Source organism: Haliaeetus albicilla, chromosome 13 (genome assembly GCF_947461875.1).
Source record: "Haliaeetus albicilla chromosome 13, bHalAlb1.1, whole genome shotgun sequence".
Taxonomy (NCBI): domain Eukaryota; kingdom Metazoa; phylum Chordata; class Aves; order Accipitriformes; family Accipitridae; genus Haliaeetus; species Haliaeetus albicilla.
In genome coordinates, this window is record NC_091495.1 from 13,634,085 (window position 1) to 13,652,291 (window position 18,207).

Below are 18,207 nucleotides of genomic sequence, written 5' to 3' on the forward strand. Positions count from 1 at the left end.
AATGCACATCCAGGATGGGCCAAACTCTGACCTTGGCACTCACCATCTCCCAGTAACTCACTGACTTGGGAGCCGCTGTTGGACAAACCACTTTGCAAAGCCCTGCTGTGAAGTGCACCAGAGAATTGTTTAAAGATAGAAAGAGGGCAAAGGAGAAGTTTTAAACAAGACCAAATCCTCTCCTCAGTTCACCGCAATTCCGCTATCAAGTGCGCCAACACCCGAAGCGTGGGAATATCACAGCATGAGGGTAGGAGGAAGCACCTGGGCACAGAAACTCCTTCACACCAGTACAGAGACAGGCTCCCCATGTCATCAAACCTGTCTGATCCGCTAGTGTGACCTCCTAGGCAGGATTTCTAGCGTTGGCTTATGAGGCTCTGTATTAAAGCAAGTAAGATTTTGCCAAGGTGGAAAAATATCACGCATGAGCTCTCTAAAGGCAATTGCACATCAGCTTTGTGCCTGCATCTCAGAGCACTAGCTGAAGGCAGTGAAGAAGCATTTACACACTACTTTGGAAATCAGCGAGTTATAATTAGTAATCAACACTAAAAATGTAACACCAGTATATACATTTCAAATTTCAAAAGTATGCTTGTCTTAGGAGCAAAGCCAGGTAGCCGATGTAAAAATTACGAGGGTCTTGGACTATGGTTTGGCCCTACTCCCATCAAGGCACTTTGCTATTAACTTCAGTGGGGGCAGAAAAACCCTTGCATAGTTAAGGCTCTGGCACAAAACTCTTGCTGCTTCTTTAAACAGTAGCTGCACTGCATCATGTTATCTCCCTAAGCAGCTATCCAACTTTAGCTTCCTCAGAGGTCAGCTATTCATCTCTGCTAAGTACATCCGGTGTAGAAAGAAAATTCCTTAATCCTATTTTGTGTGCTTGCTTTCATATGCACAGCCACAATTCTCTCACATTGAGCCTAGGCCATACAAGAAAAATCCTTGTTTGCCACGGCTGCCGTCTCTGCTGTACAGCAGACAGATGTTCACAAGAACCTTGCTGTGGCTGGCTCTTAATTCTTGTGTGCTACGGCAGAGGTATATAAAATTAACATAAATCATCACTTAAAATGCAAAGCAAGAAACTGCATGGATTTGCATGTCTACTAAATGATTTCAGGACTTCAATTACTACCCAAGTTCACATTCTCTGACAAATACAGAAATCAAGAATATGATAAAAAATTGGCTAAAGTTATGTGCCTCATCTACTCAAGGATTTTATTTCACTTTGGTATAGTTACTCAAGCCTCCCAGACAAGAACTCCGTCAAAGTTTGTCACACCATGGATGTATCCGTCTTGTATTTGGGCTCATGCAAGGCTCACCTGCCCCTCCACAGAACAGTCTTCCTGCAGTCCTAGCACATGCTTACAAAAACTGTTCTCTCTACTTTTAAATTAGGCTTAGCTTCCTGGAAGGAGAAGAAAAGAAGAGGCAGCACCATGACACTTCCACGCTGTCCATAAGCAACCATTAAGAGGAAAGAACAAACCAACCCACCCAACCCCACCCATGGTGCGAGATACGAGACCATGGGTATTTGCAACCGTACCGCATGGTACTCTGCAGTGCTGCTTTGGTGATCATGGGGCTAGGCAGGCCTGCCAAGGTCAACTGTTTTCCTTTGGAAAAACTTACCCCTGGTAAAACTGACCAGCCAGAGGGGCTGTTGTAAATAGGAGGCAAGAGATATTTAGGTCACTCAGGAAAAAATGCAAAACCATAGCTCCTAACCCAGCACATTCACAGACTCCAATTTTCACAACTGTCAAGTTGAAGCAAGTTTAACTCTCGTTCAACAATACACTTGTGTTGAAGAGCCTTCACCTGCACCTTCCTTACAAAGGCTTACAGAATTGTGACTGCATTAATACTTGGGCACATTTTTTCCCCTAGATTAAAGGAAAATGTTGCCTTTGATAAAAGAAGGTGAGTTTTCTACACCCGAAAATGAAGTGAAGCAATCCAATCAAAAGTTATTTATCACAGAATCGATCTTTACTGACTAGTGAGTTTTTCAATATACAAAAATAATAGTTCTGGATTGATTTTGTTTCTATGTAGAAGAAACCCCCAACCCCTGCTTTCTTGAATGACATCTTTCATTTCTTCTTGGACAAAGTACTGAAACACAAAATACTATATTAACAATTTCAACAGAATATTTAGTAAAAGGGAGTAAAAAGTTTAATACTTTTTTAAAAAGCAACACCAGAAAGTGCATTAGGAGTAAAATCCAGGTCCATCCAGTCATCTAGTCTGCAATATCACTTATTCATTTTCTCCTGTAACAAAGAGGTGCACATTTTTCTTGGACTGTATCATTTGAGCTGTGCGATCTATGCCAACCACTGCAGCCAATTTCTGAGCATCATACTTGGAGTATAGCACAGTACAGGTCCAAGTAGCATCCACTCCATTGTCTGTGGCCTTCATCATATTACAAATCTCACTGTAGAAGTGGGAGTAGGTTGGTAACTCATAGAAAATGAGGTTCCTAATGCCTTTTATCATATACCTGTAGCAGGAAAAAAAAACAAAACCCAAAAAAGTGACTTTGTTGCCCATTTTTACAAAATGTGCATGTTAAAACATCAATCTTATCTCAGTTCTTCCAACTTCCATTAAATTCAACGCACATTAGTTGTAGCTCAACTCTACCAACCCTGTGTCACAGACTGAAGGCTGAACACAGATGGGGAATTTAAGGGGGGGAATATCTAAGACTGCCAGGCAAAATGACTTCCTCTGAAGTACACACCACCACCAGTTTCTGCAGTATTCAGCCTCTTTGGCTTGGATTTTAAGAGAGTGAAGCTTGCTCAGACTGAGCCTCACGAAACTTTTCATATTTGCCAAAACACCTTCTGCTAATAGAAAAAACTGTTCCATTCGGAACTTCTGAACAGCTCCAGTCAGGACATAGCAGATTCTCCAGGTGGCCTCAGCTTGCTGTATTGCATTATGGAACCAATTACATACCCTTTCACAGAATTTTATGTAATTATTGTGGCACAAATGAACACAAATAAAAGCCATGATGAACCCCATTTTGCAGGCTATATCATCCTGTCCTGACATCAGTGGAGCTTGGCAGTGCTTCCATTCCTGAATAAAGCCCTGTGCATACCAGAGTATTAGAGTCTCTGCAAGGGACTGCTGACAACATGCAAAAATTTTAAAGTCAACTGAAAAGCTCTTACTGCAGTCAAAGAAGTCCTCAGAGAGATCCAACAGATTCAAAAAGCAATATAGCCCATCTATCATTAAGGTCAGACTCTACTTCCAAAACAGCACACATGAAACAAAGGAAAACTTGGTCCACAATTCACCTTTTGTAAAAGTGGAAGCGCTCAGTGAACAATAAAAACTGCTTCTCTCCCTTAAGAAAGAACCGTCTTGCTCTGCAGACGCCAGCCTTTTTAGTGTATTCACAAATGTGAGTAAAATTCAGCTCCTCTTTCTTGAAGTAATTTCGAAGACGCACATAGTCAAAATACGATGGAACATAAATGAGTGTGTGTGACATGATGGCATCGCGGTACTCCGGCAAAACTTTGTCGATGAAAAACTGAAACCTCAGTTAAGAAAACAAATAGGTTTTAACCAGAGTTAACATTTAGCTTTCCAATACTGATATGACCTCAAACAGGAGTATCATCAGACAACAGACTACAGAAGATTTTGGCTACATTTTTCCTTCTCTAACTTCATAGGATTTCTACATGTGTAGAAGATAAAAGGCAAAGGCTTTGTCAGTACTACACAGTTATGGTAGAGACTGGTATTCCTTTCCCAGACTTTATTCTTCAGTGCCTTTGGCAAGGAGAAGTTCACTATTCCCCTCCACCTGTGCAGAGCCCAGCCTGCATCTGAAGACTAACGAAGGCGTACTTCTGTGGTAAAATCACATTGCACTCTGCAAACAGTATGCTCAACTAAATCCGCAATTGCAGTCATTAAGGCATAGCAAAATAGTCTGGAACACAGAGTACCTGGTATCTATTACAGAAGTTACATTTTCAGCTTCTAGCCTCCGAAAAACATGAGGAAGCTGGACCACAACGTGGCTAATGGAGCCACTGAGCGGTACGTTGCGGACGGTCACCTGCAAGAAGAAAGTAGGACATTTAGGGAAGCAGCATTTCATAGGCAGCCACACTCCAGCCAGCTTTTGGCTTGTAACTCACATTTCCCAGCAGTGCACAAGGCTGTTTTTAAGAAAGCTCTAATACAAAACTACATTCATGTATACACATACCAGATCTGTTAAATATACATGACCACTGCTTATGCCCTGACTTACATATATTTGAGATCGACAGCTAAGGTTTTTACTTTTCCTGTTTCTTTCAAAGTAATAATAGTTAGTGCTTCTTATACAGTAGGAGAGGGAAAAAAAAAAAAAGGAAGCAGGCAAACCCTCCATTTAACAACAAAATAAATAAAACAAGATAACTTGTGTGTTTAAAATTAAGAAAACACAAAATCTGATTTCTGACATGAAACAGCTACCCATAAAAGAAAAGGATCAAATAAGCATCGCTGCAAGAAGAGTAGTTCTTCATGCCTTTGGCACAGCATTAGAAATTGTCATGCAGCATCATGGAGATTCAGACTGAAATACTTAGGTAATGGAAATGACTGGCACACAGACAGTCTTTCTGTAACTGAGTTATGGAATTTTTCCATGTGTTGGGTTTTCTGTTCCTCTCCCCCTCCCTTATGCCAGTATTTAAAAGAAGGCTTTCAGCTCATCTGTGAACTCACCTGCCCCACGTAATTGAAGCAGTGTTTGTTGAAGACAGAGTTAATCTGGGGATCCTGAAGAGCGCTGAACAGCAGCGTCTGGCGGTAGTACTTGGACCAGTTACTGAGATTCAGCATTCGCACTCGGGAAAAGTCTACCCCATGGGAATCCAGAGGCAGCAGGTTAATGTGCTTCATCAGGTGCTACACAGAGAGATGGAAACACATCGCTACTGACCGACATCCTTGCACCCAGACTGCAAGAGCCTTAACTGCAGCGAGAAAGTGGGCAGGGACAAGCAAGACAGCACAGAATATAAAACAATAGTGATGTCCCAAGACATAATTGTCTGGAATTTATTGGCCACAGCAAGAGTAATTTACTTGATTTCCCACCACAGAACTGAAAGCTACCATCTCTTTAGTCTTCAGTAACAGTAACCTTTGCTTCCAATCTTCTCCCTTGGGGCAAGTATAATGGATTTGTTTGTATTAAAGTCAATGGTCCCAAGGTTTCTGAGCTAAAAGAAGCCCAAGTGCAGTTCCCATCATATTGAGGGAGAGTTTGGGTGCAAGTGAAGAAATTCACCTCATTTTGGCCTCACTGAATGATGCTTAGGACTGCCACCACCCCCACGGTATGGCAGGCAGTCACACCCAAGGGAAAAAACAGGAAACAGACTCCAGGCACTCACTCCTTGGATATCGTGTAGGCTGACATGCCTTTCCTGGGACTCCCCAGGAAATAATACACCTTCTGGGCTCATTCAAAATGTACAGTAACATCAAGCTGTCAGAATGCCTGGCCCAGGTACCTCAAAGGCGTTTCTATGTGGAAAAAAACCCAACCTTTCAATCTTGAAAACTTTTATTAACCAAAAGCCAAAAAGCATGGATACTACTGCATACTAGCCACAATCCAAGAGCTCTATTTTCATTATACGTACAGGAAAATCTTCATACTGTTTAACCTCAGACATGACTAATGCTTAGTATCTCTGCAGTCTACCTGTCCAGAGACAAGCACCAGCTCCTATTGCTTTCTGGAGGAACCCAAATTAGGTTGTACAGATTCCTCACATGGCTGCAATCTGACTGAGACACTGGGCAGTCAGACAGCTGGCATATTTTCTCCCAGATGTGATTAAAGGAATCATCATTATCTCATGCTGCAAGATAATTAAAACTGTCAAAAAAAAAAAGAATCTCTGATGAAATATGCCGCTAAAGCACCAAATACAAAGATTTACAGAGAACAGCTGCTGAACACTACCAAAATCTGTAGAAACAATATTCTTAGTATAAGGAAAATATCAGGGTGGAGGGAGGAAGAGGAACAAGCATACATGTCTGGAATCAAGTCAGTAAAAAATAGCAATGCTGCTCACTGCCAAAACTAAGTTCTGTCAGACTAACAAGACACAGTATGACACAAAAATGAATACATATGGAAAACGCACCAGAACATGTTCCCAGTTCTGCATCAGGTAAATATCTGCTTGATCAATTATGAGAATTTCTATCGATGATAGAAAATCAAAGTCTCTCTTCTTCTCCCCCTCTGCGCCAATAATAGTCCTCATACCCAGGGGAGAGGCAATGATGATATCCGATGAGTAAAATGGTGCATATAGCCTCATACTCTTTTGAAGAATCGCAACCCCTGTCCAACAACAACCAAGAGCATTTTCTTAGTTAACGTCAATTATCAACCATATTCTTCCAGCAGCCTCGGTAATAATAACTCCCTACATTTCCTCTCCCTTAACACATACTAACGATTATAGCTGGACGAATCCAATCTGTCTGAAACTCTTCTTTCCCTGAAAAGTGCTTACCCACCCCACCCCCATTTAACAAGCATTTGGCAGATTTTCATGAAGTTCGGCAAACTCTTTCAGTAGTACTTTTTTTCCAGATTTTTCATAGCTTGGACAACATTTTTTAACTGAAACACATTTTTTGTGATTTTCTGCTAAAAAGGGGGATAAGGGGGCTGAAGAACTTAAGAAAAAAAAATTAAAAGCAGAAATGATTAACTACTCCTTTCTCCCTAAATTCTAGACTTTAGTTACTATAGTACCTAATGGCAGAGACTGTTGCCTTAATCTGTCATGAAAAATTCAGTGTGGACCTCTTGACTATAAACTGCCTTTATTCACAGGGCCACAAGAATTGCTAATAAAATGCAAAAGGAAAAGGTTCTTCATGTTGCAATGACTGAAAGCATGACCAGTCTTGCACCTTCCCTGGCACTGCTTCTCACACCACATGTTGCGGTGTACATGCCGAACTAGCTTATGCATCGCCTCTCATGTTAAAGAACGGAAAAGGAAGGAATCAGAGGAGTTTGTTACCTGTGTCATAACTACATGGCAGCATTGCTAGGATCCAGTTTTCTGATCTTAAAAATCCAGGTAGTCAGAACCATATTCAAACCACCCACTACAGTCTGCCCAACAAAGGTGTCTCTTCAACTTCTCTCCGTCTCTGTGTGAAGCCAACTATCATGGGCACAGCTGAAGGCACTTGCAAGAATTTCACACAGACAGCAATAGGGACCCCTCCCGCTATCTATTTTAACCCAATCATAAAAATGGAGGAAAAAAAAAGGCACAATTGGTTGAATTTCCAGGAAGAAGATATCACTTGTCACAGCATATACACAGTTTAACAACATCAAGTCTTTTTTCTGTCTAAAGATGTGAAAGGGTGGTTTTAGTAAGGCATAACAAATATGCTTTAAATTAGATCTTTGTGCAGAAGTAACAGGGTGTGAGGCACAGTAAGAAAGAATAATTATTCTGCTTCTATGATTTGCTTCTGCAAGTAACAGCACTGAAAGTTTCTTCAAGCATTTCTCCACACCTCGTAAGCAGATCAAACAGACTGTGGTATGGGAAAGGACTGAAAGGAAAATTATTATGCTACTGAAAGTAAGATGCTCTTAGCCAGAGAGATATTCACTGGGGAAGGAAGAAAGACTGAGTGGGACCTGCTTGCATCTTCCACTGTATCATTAAATTTCTTGGGATGCCAATTTATCTTTCACGGGGCAGTAATTTCAAAAGCCTCTGATCTGTCAAGTTAAGTTAGAAAAACTGCCTACTCATGATGGCAGCTCCAGGAACCAAGCCACTAGCTAATTCTCTGCATACCAAGTTACTAAAACAGCATGAGATTACAATATTATGAAATAGTCTCAAATGTGCTGCTTGTCCAACAGTCCTACTTGCTGGCTACCTCTTTGCTTTCATGAAAACAATGGGCAGCACAGTAGAAAACTGCTTTGCTCAGTACTGACCTTTAATTTTGTTCCAACCATTACTGATTACAAGAGACATTGTGAATAGGCTGATTAAACCCAAAAGATATTTTTTTTTAATAATATGAAAGACTTTGCTGCATAACCATGGCTATCCTCTTTAAAATGAGGTGTGGGCAGTCCTGCTACAATAAAGCAATCATTGCATTTTAAGTGATTCTGAACTTGATGTGAAAATCCTTACTTTTGTATTTTCTCTTCAAGTTCTGGTAAGGCAAGAAAGACTTCCAGAAAAATCCAAGTTGCCAGTGCAAAACCAGCATGAATACCACAGAGCCTAGAGTCTCACCAGAACTTCCAGCCCTGATAGCTCCTAGACATTTAGGAAGAATTTGTTACTTCTCAGTTCTTTACAAGCTAAAAATCATCTGTTCAGTAGGTCGTTACCAATTCTGAAATGGTCGTCAATGTTGCCAGCAAAGACGGCTTCATAATCTTCAGGTCTTTTCAGGTTGGGGGGCTTCTCTTCTGGGTCGGAGCCAAACTCCCCTTTGAAACGCTTTTTATTACTTACATCTATTTTTCTTTTGTCATTCACTTCAAGAAGACTGATGAAAATATGCACAATTCGCAAAGCACATTCCCTGAAGGGCACTATCATCAGTACCTGCATAGATCAACAGTTACAACAGAGTAACCCATAAAATATGAACACTCAGTTAACTGTATGTTAAGTAATTTTTTTGACTTACATCTGCCCCCACGGGGCATCCCAACAATCAAAGCAAAACAATTCTGACATGCAGCAAGGAGGGAGGATGCAGTGGGACACAGTGTGCTCATGAACAGGTACAGGCCAGCAGCTCAGTTTGGTTCCCTATCTCACACCCAGGGTACCATTAGAGGGGAACTGAAAACTAAGCATGTTCTCCTGTTCTCCCTATCCCCCAAGCAAGCAAGAGCTCCCACAATACACAGGATCAATGGCTGGCTCCTGGAACAGCACTCTGAAATATAAACATCTAACTGGGGAGTCAACACAGAAACAAGAGGCATTTGCCAGACGTGCAGCAAACACTGAAACCCAACTTTGAAATCATTCAACGGGTAGTTGGCACCACCAGTGACAGGCTAGCCCTAGCTGAATCCAACTGGTTATCAACTAGAGGATGCTGTGAATCCAGGGAGTCTTAGTTTGAGGCCCGCTCCACCAACTATGACAGGTGGCCTTGACAATGAGACTGGGATTCCCTGACGTCTCCCAGGTACAGAGAGATTCTTCCATGCAGGCAAGTCCTTACAAGTGCCCAAGGACAAAAAACATTTCTGGGACATCCCACATTGGGTGACAGCCTGCACTACCTGCACTAATACTGAAGACTGATGTGGAGGCACCTTTCTGTACCAGTAGATTTAGAAATGGAAGCAGGAAAAGGCGACGTGTCAGTGTGTAGTGATAGGGAGACAAAGAAAAGAAACTCGTAGCTCAGCACAGAAACAGGCTGGCTAACAACCCTGCGCTCACTGCTTCTCGCAGTATATTTGCCCTGGCCGTGGCAGATGACTTCCAGGCATGATAAAGGGGATGTGGAAACACACATGCCCAGGAACATGTCATGTGAGAGAGCAGCAACAGAAGTAGTTCTGGATAAACTACCAGAATGTTTATACAGCCTGGCTGGACAGCCAGGGTGGGGATGGGGGAATCACGGTAACAAAGCTCTCTTACCTTAGGTCTAGTGAGCCCCTGATCCCTGTAGTCGTCATTGTCAGTCCCTGGCTTTTGGTCTCTTCGTTTGGCATTGTTGCTGAGCACCTGGGCATTTGCCTTCAGAACATGGTTCAAGGCATGCAAGCAGTAAGCATGCCGGATTTCTTCTCCATTTGTTAAAGCATTTCTTTCCGGATAGAACAAGTCCCGGTATGTATTCATGATACAGAAGAGCTCTCTTTGTAACGGAGTAAAAGAGGGATCGCTTGGTTTGTTGACTGAGGACAGAAATTGTTTATTCACTTTTGGCCAAGTGGATTCTAAAGGCTTGTGAAGATAAAGCTGTTTCACATCAACTTCTTTGTCTACTTTCAAAGTTTTATGTTTCTCCAGAGTCGAAGAAAAAGTGAGTTGGCCCAACCTTGGCCACTGAAAAAAAAGACCAAAACCAAAGAGAAGTCAGATCTACCAAACTTAGTACACTTAAAAGCACATCACCACAGCTGGCAGTTTAATCAAGCTCATGAAATTTCAGAAATTATCTTTTCATAATACAAGTTGAAACCTTCTTTTCAATATGCAATTTCTTTTAGAATCTGCCAGGGTAAACAACAATAAACTTGAGCTCAGTAAATCTGGATGTATTTTGCAGTGATGTGTCCAAAACTGTCCTCATTTTACAGATGAGAAAACCGAGGAAGAAGGATGTCATTTCTGCCTAACCCATCCAGCAAATTAGTGGCACAAACCAGGGACAAGATGAGAACCCTGGAGTCCAACTACGCTTATAGATCAGCCGCACTAAGGTTATGTACTTTGTTTAAAAATGAAAACAAAAACCCATCAGGAACTAAAGCCAGAAGTTGTGAATCAGTTACTAAATGCAATCTTGTTGGGAGTCTGTCTAATTTCGACGGCAAAAGCTATCAGTGTAGTAGGGGAAAATTCTAAACATTAAGCCTTCTGCCATGCAAGTTGTCCCTACCTATCTCCATCAAGTAGCTACACCAAGTTAAGCAAAGATACATCAATGCATTGCTTCAGGTGGCACTGGTATTTTTGGCCACCATATTACAAAAAGGAAAAAAATAAAATAAAATTTAAAAAAATCACAGCTTTCTCTCTGACTGACTAACCATTGGATATCTTCCAATGAATGTCACTCAGCATATGGCTGACCAGAATGCTAGGCAACTCTCCAAAACAAAATCAGATGTAAAAAAGTTAGGAAGCAAAGGTTTGTCTAAAAATGAGTATTTTGAAAACCAATATTCTCTCTCAAGCAATGAGGTGGTTTTCTGGTACTGTAATTCACCTATTATTTCCAGTATTAACAATCGAAGTATTAAATTCCCCTTTACCAGCTTTTAAGTGTGTACAGAGATACAGCCATCTTGAAGCAAGAACGTGAAAGTGCATAACAAGTACTTTTAAGACGGTACATGGTCACCTCACAAGTTCAGCTGCAGAGCACATGCCTGGCATAGTGCTGTTACCACTCAGAAACCAGCCCTGTTTCTACCTGGTGTCAAGAGTACTAAACATGTGGGTCTGGGACAAACTCTAAAGCTATGTTTTTCACATGTGTCACCATATGCCCACATGAGAGCAAACTGTAGATTTCAACTCTTGCTCAGCACTAAGTGACGAAAACACTTCAGCAACAACACAGTGACAAAATCCTGACAATTCCACTCCCAACAGCTAATAACAATTATGAATCTACTTCACTCGTATAAAAAAAGAATTATTTTAATCCAGGCATCTTCAGGATCTCTGGATGGCTACAGAACACTGTTACCTTGCTTTGACTTGAACTTTTAGGAAGCGTAGACATTTTTTCTACTTCTTTTTCTTCAAGTTCTTTATCCATGTGCTGTTTAAATGGATCTATTTATGACAACAACAACAAAAATATCCTGAGAACTATTGTAGCTAATACAGGAAGCAAGTTTCAGAAAGGATCTGCAAATGAGACAAACAGTTTCCATGCTGGCCAACACCACAGTTAAAACTAGTTATTTCAAAGCAGTCAGAGATGAGAGAAAGGACGTCAAATTCTCTCTACAAGAACAGAGAGAACAGATTTGACAGATTGCTTTCAAAAAAAAAAAAAAAAAAAGAGAGAGAGAAAGAAGCACTTATGGAAGTACTAGAACTTTCAGTCACAAAACAAATGTTGGACAGGAAAGCAATATGTAGTAGAAAACATTGTGGCAATTTTCTGCCTTAAGCTCTGGCACATCGGTCCCTTGCAGGTAAAATAGGCTGTCAATAGTAAAGACCCAAGTGAACTTACTGCCCTTCTTAATTTATAAACAATTTTGCCCAGGGCTTTGCATCTTTGGCCATTGATATGAACACAGTTTGTGATAAAGCAGAGTAAGATTAGGTGGGTTTTGGGGAAGGGAGGCAAAAATTGCCTGAAGTGAACAAAAGTCTGATTTATTTAATCAGCATTCTTTTTGCAAAGAAAAGGAGAGGCAAGGAACCGTAAAATCATATTATATTCAAAGACACTGGCATGCACAAAGTCACATGCAAAGCTCCAAGCCCTGTATACCGCTTGCAGCACAGCAGCGCTCACTGCATAAAGAAAACTAATTAGAGACCACTAGTGCTTGCCAACAGATATCTAGTCACATACAAGTTATCCAGGCAAAAGTCAAGACACTCGCTAATCATGACACTGCTGAGAAAATCTTCCCAGCAATGCAAATGAATAGAATATCATTTAATTGTAATACAGGCTCTCTCTTTAGCTGAGTTTTACTGATTCCAGCATTTGTCAGATAAGGTAGAGGGAATAATGTGAAGCATTTTCGGGAATTCTAGTGACCTCAGGACCAGAGTAGAAATTCATCCCCCTTCCTGCTATCTTAGGAGACTTATTTTCTGTGATAGATTATAAAGCCACTTCCAAGCTACGGGAACCCACTGAAAAGCAGTGCATCATTTATAGGTTGAACAAAGCTGTTAGGATACTTAGCATGCAGTTGGAGAGCTACGGTTCTCATTAAAATGCAATGCCAACAGCCTAAGTAATATTCTCATGGTAACAAGAACGAGCTGTTTTTTCTGTCACATGGCCCTTTGATGCTTCCACACATTTCATGTATCAGCTAGGCTGCCTCCCAGATCTAATGTCAGCTGCTGCTCCAAGATGACAAGCCAGCCTCACTATGGATGCTACAAATGTATTTCTCTCTCTCAAACTATGCCATCTGATATTAAAACCACAGAGCACGAAAAACGAATAGAAGCTCTGCAAGTGCCAATGTGTGGCATATCACTGAACGATCACATACCCGTGCACACAGTTATTTGTAGTACACATGGTGGGATGACTCCAACACTGGAGCTCAGATTGCATCCATCAGCGCACTGCAGCATTGAGATTCTGGGCTACACCCTTAAAAGATACCACACAGATGCTCCACTGATGCCTCACACCCTCCCGATCCTGGTGCAGTCAGGCTTCTCTGCATAACCTTCAAAATTCAGAGAGCCCTGAGCATTTGTCTAAATTACTGTGGCTGCCCCAAGCTTCCCAGAATCTCACCTCTAACTCCACTGAGTTGTGAAGGATGCCCTCACAGGTCAGCTTTGTGATTATCTCCTGTGCTGTCTGTGCCAAGAATATCTTCCATAGTCAAGCACAGGCTTGCAGGGCCCTTCACATTACACTAGCTTTTTAAACTACCCTTAAAGCAACAGAATAAGATAACACCCTCCACACACATTTCTAGTTCCTGATATTTCAAGCTTTATCAGTCATAACAGAAACTAGACACGAATCCCAGTCCACAGGGGCTACAGAAAACAAATGGTTCAGCTAGACATCTGCATTAGCATTAAGCGTCCCTTATGGACCCAGATCATATGTGGGCAATACAATGAATAACATAGTGGAAGAACTCAGAAGCTATACAGCATATCATTAGGGTGTTTGATAATTTACACATTTACAGGTACTCCTCTAGAGACAGATCACTAAACATAAACATACTGTGTTTTACCTTCTGAAAAAACTTGTGAAGAATTGCTGTCTCTCTTATCTGCATTGCAATCTCCACTCTCCTCTTCCATGAAATTGGTTTCCAAGCTAAATTCAGATTCGTGTTTCACATCAGTAAACTCCTCAATTACTCCATGACTTGGGTCACAAGAGGTATCTGCGCCATCAGCCTGCTCCTGCCCAAGCGTCTGCTCTGCTGTGTCTGTAGCTGTGACTTGTTAGAGAGAGAAATGGGTTATATTCTCCTGGAAAAGTTAGTGTTTATAGCTACCTCTTGCTAGTTAGGTTGTCCCTTTGAGTTACCAATTTTTTTTTCTCCCAATACTCTATCCAAAAAGATAGAAGTGGGCCTTGTATTCTACAGTAAAGACGACTTTTGGCTAGCATGCCAAATGTTATGCAATACACAACACAGGTTATTTCTTTAATTTTCTCTGGGGAAATACATTTGGGGAATATAAGTTTTAGTTTCCAAAGACCCCAAATAACTGAAAATAATAAAAAGTTGACTTCTCTCTCCCAGAATTTCTTTGCAGACTTCATGAATGAAGATGCCTTGTCATAAAGGAGGAGGTTTCCTTCCAATTTACATATTCTTTCCTCTGCTACAAGGCAAACCTTTCCCTCCTCTCGGTGGCAGCAGCCAAGCCAGATGCTGTGCGAGAGAACAGCTTGTGTCTCCCATGAGTGGGTGAGAACCCCTGGTATGCTGCTCCATGTGGATTTCCTCTGTGCTGCCGCACAAACAACATCTGAGGAAGAAGCAGTGGGCTGTCTGCCGGAAAATGAGCACAGCTTCCCTCTCCCCTGCTAAATCCTTCAGCAGCTGCTGCTCCCACCCACGCAGAGACAATGGAGCAACAGAGTTTCCAAGCCAGAAGAGCACCCAGCCAACAAGCCAGTCTACACCAGGATCCTGGCTAAAAACATACGTTATTCAAACTTTCTAACTGAAACAACATTTACCAAAGCATGGGAAAAGACAGGCTACCTTTTTCCTGCTCTGGTACATCATTCTTATCTTCTCCACCTCCATCTGCTTCTCCAGTCTCCTGGGCCCCTTCACTGTCCACTTCTGCCTCACTTTCCCCAGCTTCTTCTGATTCACTTTCATCTTCCTCACTCTCAGACTCAGGAGAGGTCTTCAGGGTAGCCAGGAGCTTATGATATACAGAGACCTGTTCCACTTCAGTTTCTGAATCACTTTCTGCACTCGATTTATCAGAATTCTCAGACTGGAAGGGAAAACGCAAGTGTAACAGCAACAACAGTAACACTCCACTAGGCAGCAGGCAAATACCCTCACCTCTAGTTCCAATGTTATGTTTTCCCTCTCCCATCCTACCCTTATGCAGATGCAATGGCATTTTTCAAAAATTGCCATTTTACACAAATAGTTATGCTGGATTCCTCCATGTGGATTTTGAAATCATCTTGGTAGACTTAGGCCAAAGTGCCTCACTATGCACTGATTTGACTTAGAGCGCCGCAAAATTTGGTTCTTTCAGTCTCAGGTGGGTGAGTACACTTGATGTCCACAGACAAGGCATTTAGTGAACTGGCACTGGATTTTCCTAAGAAAACCTGACACAGAGCAAAAGTTGCTGGGCACACAAGGGACAGAACACACTGAAATGCTTCTGGCTCTCAAGAAGGTAAGTGAAATAGCCACCAGTTGACAACAGATCACTGGGGAGTCGGTCAGGTTTGGCTCTGCTGTAAAGCTCTAAGCTTCAAACAAACCAGACTCCGAGCCAGTTCTGTCTCAGGCTCGCACAAGCCAATGACAACCTGCCAGGTTATGGGCAAAATGATAGTGAAACCAGGAGTAAAAGCACAGCACCATTTACTCCTCTCTTAGTTCCTTTTGGCCCCAAAAGGAAAAAAATCAGTAAATACGATATTAATGCACAAAATTGCTAAAGGAAACAAATGAACCAGAATAATTATTTTTTCCACACTGAAACTTTGAAGTCTTTTATTAATCTGATGATAAAAGGAGGTTACCAAATCCCGACTGAAAGAGAAGTAAAGCATTGGCAATCTGAAGAAGAGGAATGAGCATTAATATATCCTTCATTCAACAGAGAACAAAACATCTCCTAACTCGTGCAACACTAAATTTATTAACATTATTAAAACAACTTAAAGCACGATTTACTTTTCACTGTAACTAAGTAATACGCAAAAAACCCCATGAACAGCTATGGTGTTGCCTGCTGCTTCTGCCCTCTCATAGTATTACAGTTTTGAGTTAGACACTGTAGAGAACAATTCAGAGCCACACAAAAATCTTGTTCATTTTTTTTTCTCTTAAACACAGGTTTTCTAAAGGGAACAACTTAATCAGCCTGAATAACTTGGTAACATGAAATGGTAAGTGTGTCACTTCACTGAACTACACAAAGATGAAAGTAAGGAAGAAATAAAAACATATTACCAGTTCACAGATTTGAGTTGCTTCTGGTCTTCCAGAAACCCTGAAAAGAAAGCACTGAAATATCTTACTCTGTCAATCTTGCTATACACAGGATGAAAGAGATCAGGGGGAGAAGGAATTGATGAGTTACACAAGTCTTAGAGAAGTTAAAAGAAAGCTTAAACCCAACGCATCACACAATTTTCCCTAAGAAAACAGACTTGGCACTTACCCTGAGAGCTCACCCTCTCAGGTGATGCTACACTCTGTATGTGAAGCCTAAATGCTCAAGTGTTGTAACTGATCAAGAAGTGAAATGTTTTAAAGTAGAATCTGGCTTTAATCAGAAGACGAGCTGTTAAAAGGAACCTAAGAAAGCTAACGACAAGGGTAGTTTGTACAACAAAGTTAGCCAGAGCAAGAGCCTACCTCTAGCAGGAAATACTGATCTGTGAAGTGGGAAAAAGACAGATACTACAGGAGAAACAGCATTAATTAACCAGCGTTGGGACTGCAGTTCTGCAAACAAGACACTGTACAAGCTGGGCTTAAACTAACCTCAACTCTTTCAAAAAGATGCAGAGCCCTGAGCGGGACAGAGTGTCACTGCACAGGGGAGGCACCGGACACTGCTCCCCGGCAGGCCGGGACTCTGCCTTCCACCCCAAGCCACACACGCTGGGGAGGGGAGGGGGGTTCCAGGATACACACAAATAACAGACCTTAACGTTATCTGCCTGCTACTAAGGGCACATAACGTTAAAACTGAACAGGTGACCCGACGGCGTCTTCCTCGCAGGCTTCTAAGACTTTACAGCAGCACCAAACGACACAGCATCTGGACAAAGCTGCTCATTCCTCGCAAGTTTACGTGGGGGTCCAAAATACGGTGCCCTTTTTGACAGAGGGGCATCCCGCCGAGAAAGCCACGGTTCTTGCCACACGAGACCTTCTGCGCTGTATGTCCGCAGCCTTTGCCAGATCAGAAAGGGCCGCGGAGCAACAGGGGTAAAGCTGGAGCCTCGGGAAGCCAAGGGACCGGCCCGGTCTCCGAGCTGGACCCTAACTCGCTCCTCCGCTCTCCCGCTTTTCACGGCAGCCTCCGGGCTGCACAAGAAGACCTGGCGGCGTTTGTTGCAAGCAAATCTGAGCCCAGGCTCCCCGCCTTCCCGTCTTCTTTCGGCATTTCGAGCTCGGGAGCGGCAGCGCAAGGTGCCGATGCGGCTCTCCTCCTCCCCTCAGGAGCCCAGGGAAGGCATGAGCGGCAGCAGCCGCTGCCCAGGCCCGGCCCGGGCTGAGCGGGGCTACTCGGGCCCGGAGCCCCGGGGCAGCCGATCCCGCGCCGGGGGCCGCGGCCCCCACGGCCGCCCGGCGGAACGGAGCGGCCCGGCGTGGGCTGGCTCACCGAAAGGGAAGGGGAAGGCCGGCCGAGGCGATCGGGGCTCCCGCTCCGGGCCTCCCGCACGCTGCGCCCGGCGGATCCCGGGGCGGGTGGCCGCTCGGAGCCCGCCCGCCCCGGCACTCACTTGTCGTAGAAAGGGTGCTCCTCCCCGAACTCCCGCAGGTGCTTCTTCTGCTTCTTGCTCAGGCTGCGCAGCAGCTCCCGCCCGCCCCGCCGCTTCCCCATGCCGGCCCCGGCACCCACCCACCCACGTGGGGCGCTCCGCCGCGCTTTACGGCACGCTGCCGTACGGCAGGCCGGGCGGGACCCGCGTCTCCCCGGCAACGCCGGGGCGGCTGTCGCGCCTTCCGTCGTTGGCTTAAGCGGTGCCCGGCGTGTGGCGGAGGAGGTGGGAGCGTCCCGCGGCGGGCGGCGGCTATGGCTGCCAGCCTCGCCGGGGCGGTCAAACTACCGGCAGGGGCTGTTTGTGCCGGATTGCTCTCGAAAGCCACAGCGCCCCGAAAACGCGCGCCGTGACCGGGAGCTTCGGGCTGGCCGTGGGGCGCTTCCGCCGCCGCCGTCACAGTGGCGTGGCCGTCGTGATGGCCGGGGGCGGCAGGGGGGCGGACTGGACGCCGGCCGCACGGGC

At 43.6% G+C, this 18,207-nt stretch overlaps 1 protein-coding gene across 1 annotated transcript; it reads right to left on the reverse strand.

Moving 5' to 3' along the window:
* Positions 1-1,991: 1,991 nt before the first annotated feature.
* On the reverse strand, positions 1,992-17,845 carry UTP25 (UTP25 small subunit processome component). Its single transcript, XM_069800224.1, has 12 exons — positions 17,704-17,845; positions 16,199-16,238; positions 14,750-14,993; positions 13,760-13,966; positions 11,542-11,630; positions 9,759-10,169; positions 8,477-8,696; positions 6,225-6,427; positions 4,786-4,968; positions 4,011-4,123; positions 3,348-3,593; positions 1,992-2,533 (listed from the first exon to the last, which is right to left on the reverse strand). Exons 1-12 carry the CDS (start codon positions 17,802-17,804, stop codon positions 2,287-2,289), a joined length of 2,304 nt encoding a protein of 767 aa, XP_069656325.1. The 5' UTR covers positions 17,805-17,845; the 3' UTR covers positions 1,992-2,286.
* Positions 17,846-18,207: the final 362 nt, after the last annotated feature.

What these genes read in the sequence shown, in the direction of transcription:
- UTP25 (XM_069800224.1), bottom strand. Translation starts at nt 17,804, where the DNA reads ATGGGGAAGCGGCGGGGCGGGCGGGAGCTGCTGCGCAGCCTGAGCAAG. An exon ending in TGTACCAGAGCAGGAAAAAG is followed by an intron (nt 13,967 to 14,749) that starts GTAGCCTGTCTT and finishes AACAAGTCACAG; the next exon opens with CTACAGACACAGCAGAGCAG. An exon ending in TTCACAAGTTTTTTCAGAAG is followed by an intron (nt 11,631 to 13,759) that starts GTAAAACACAGT and finishes TGTCATAAATAG; the next exon opens with ATCCATTTAAACAGCACATG.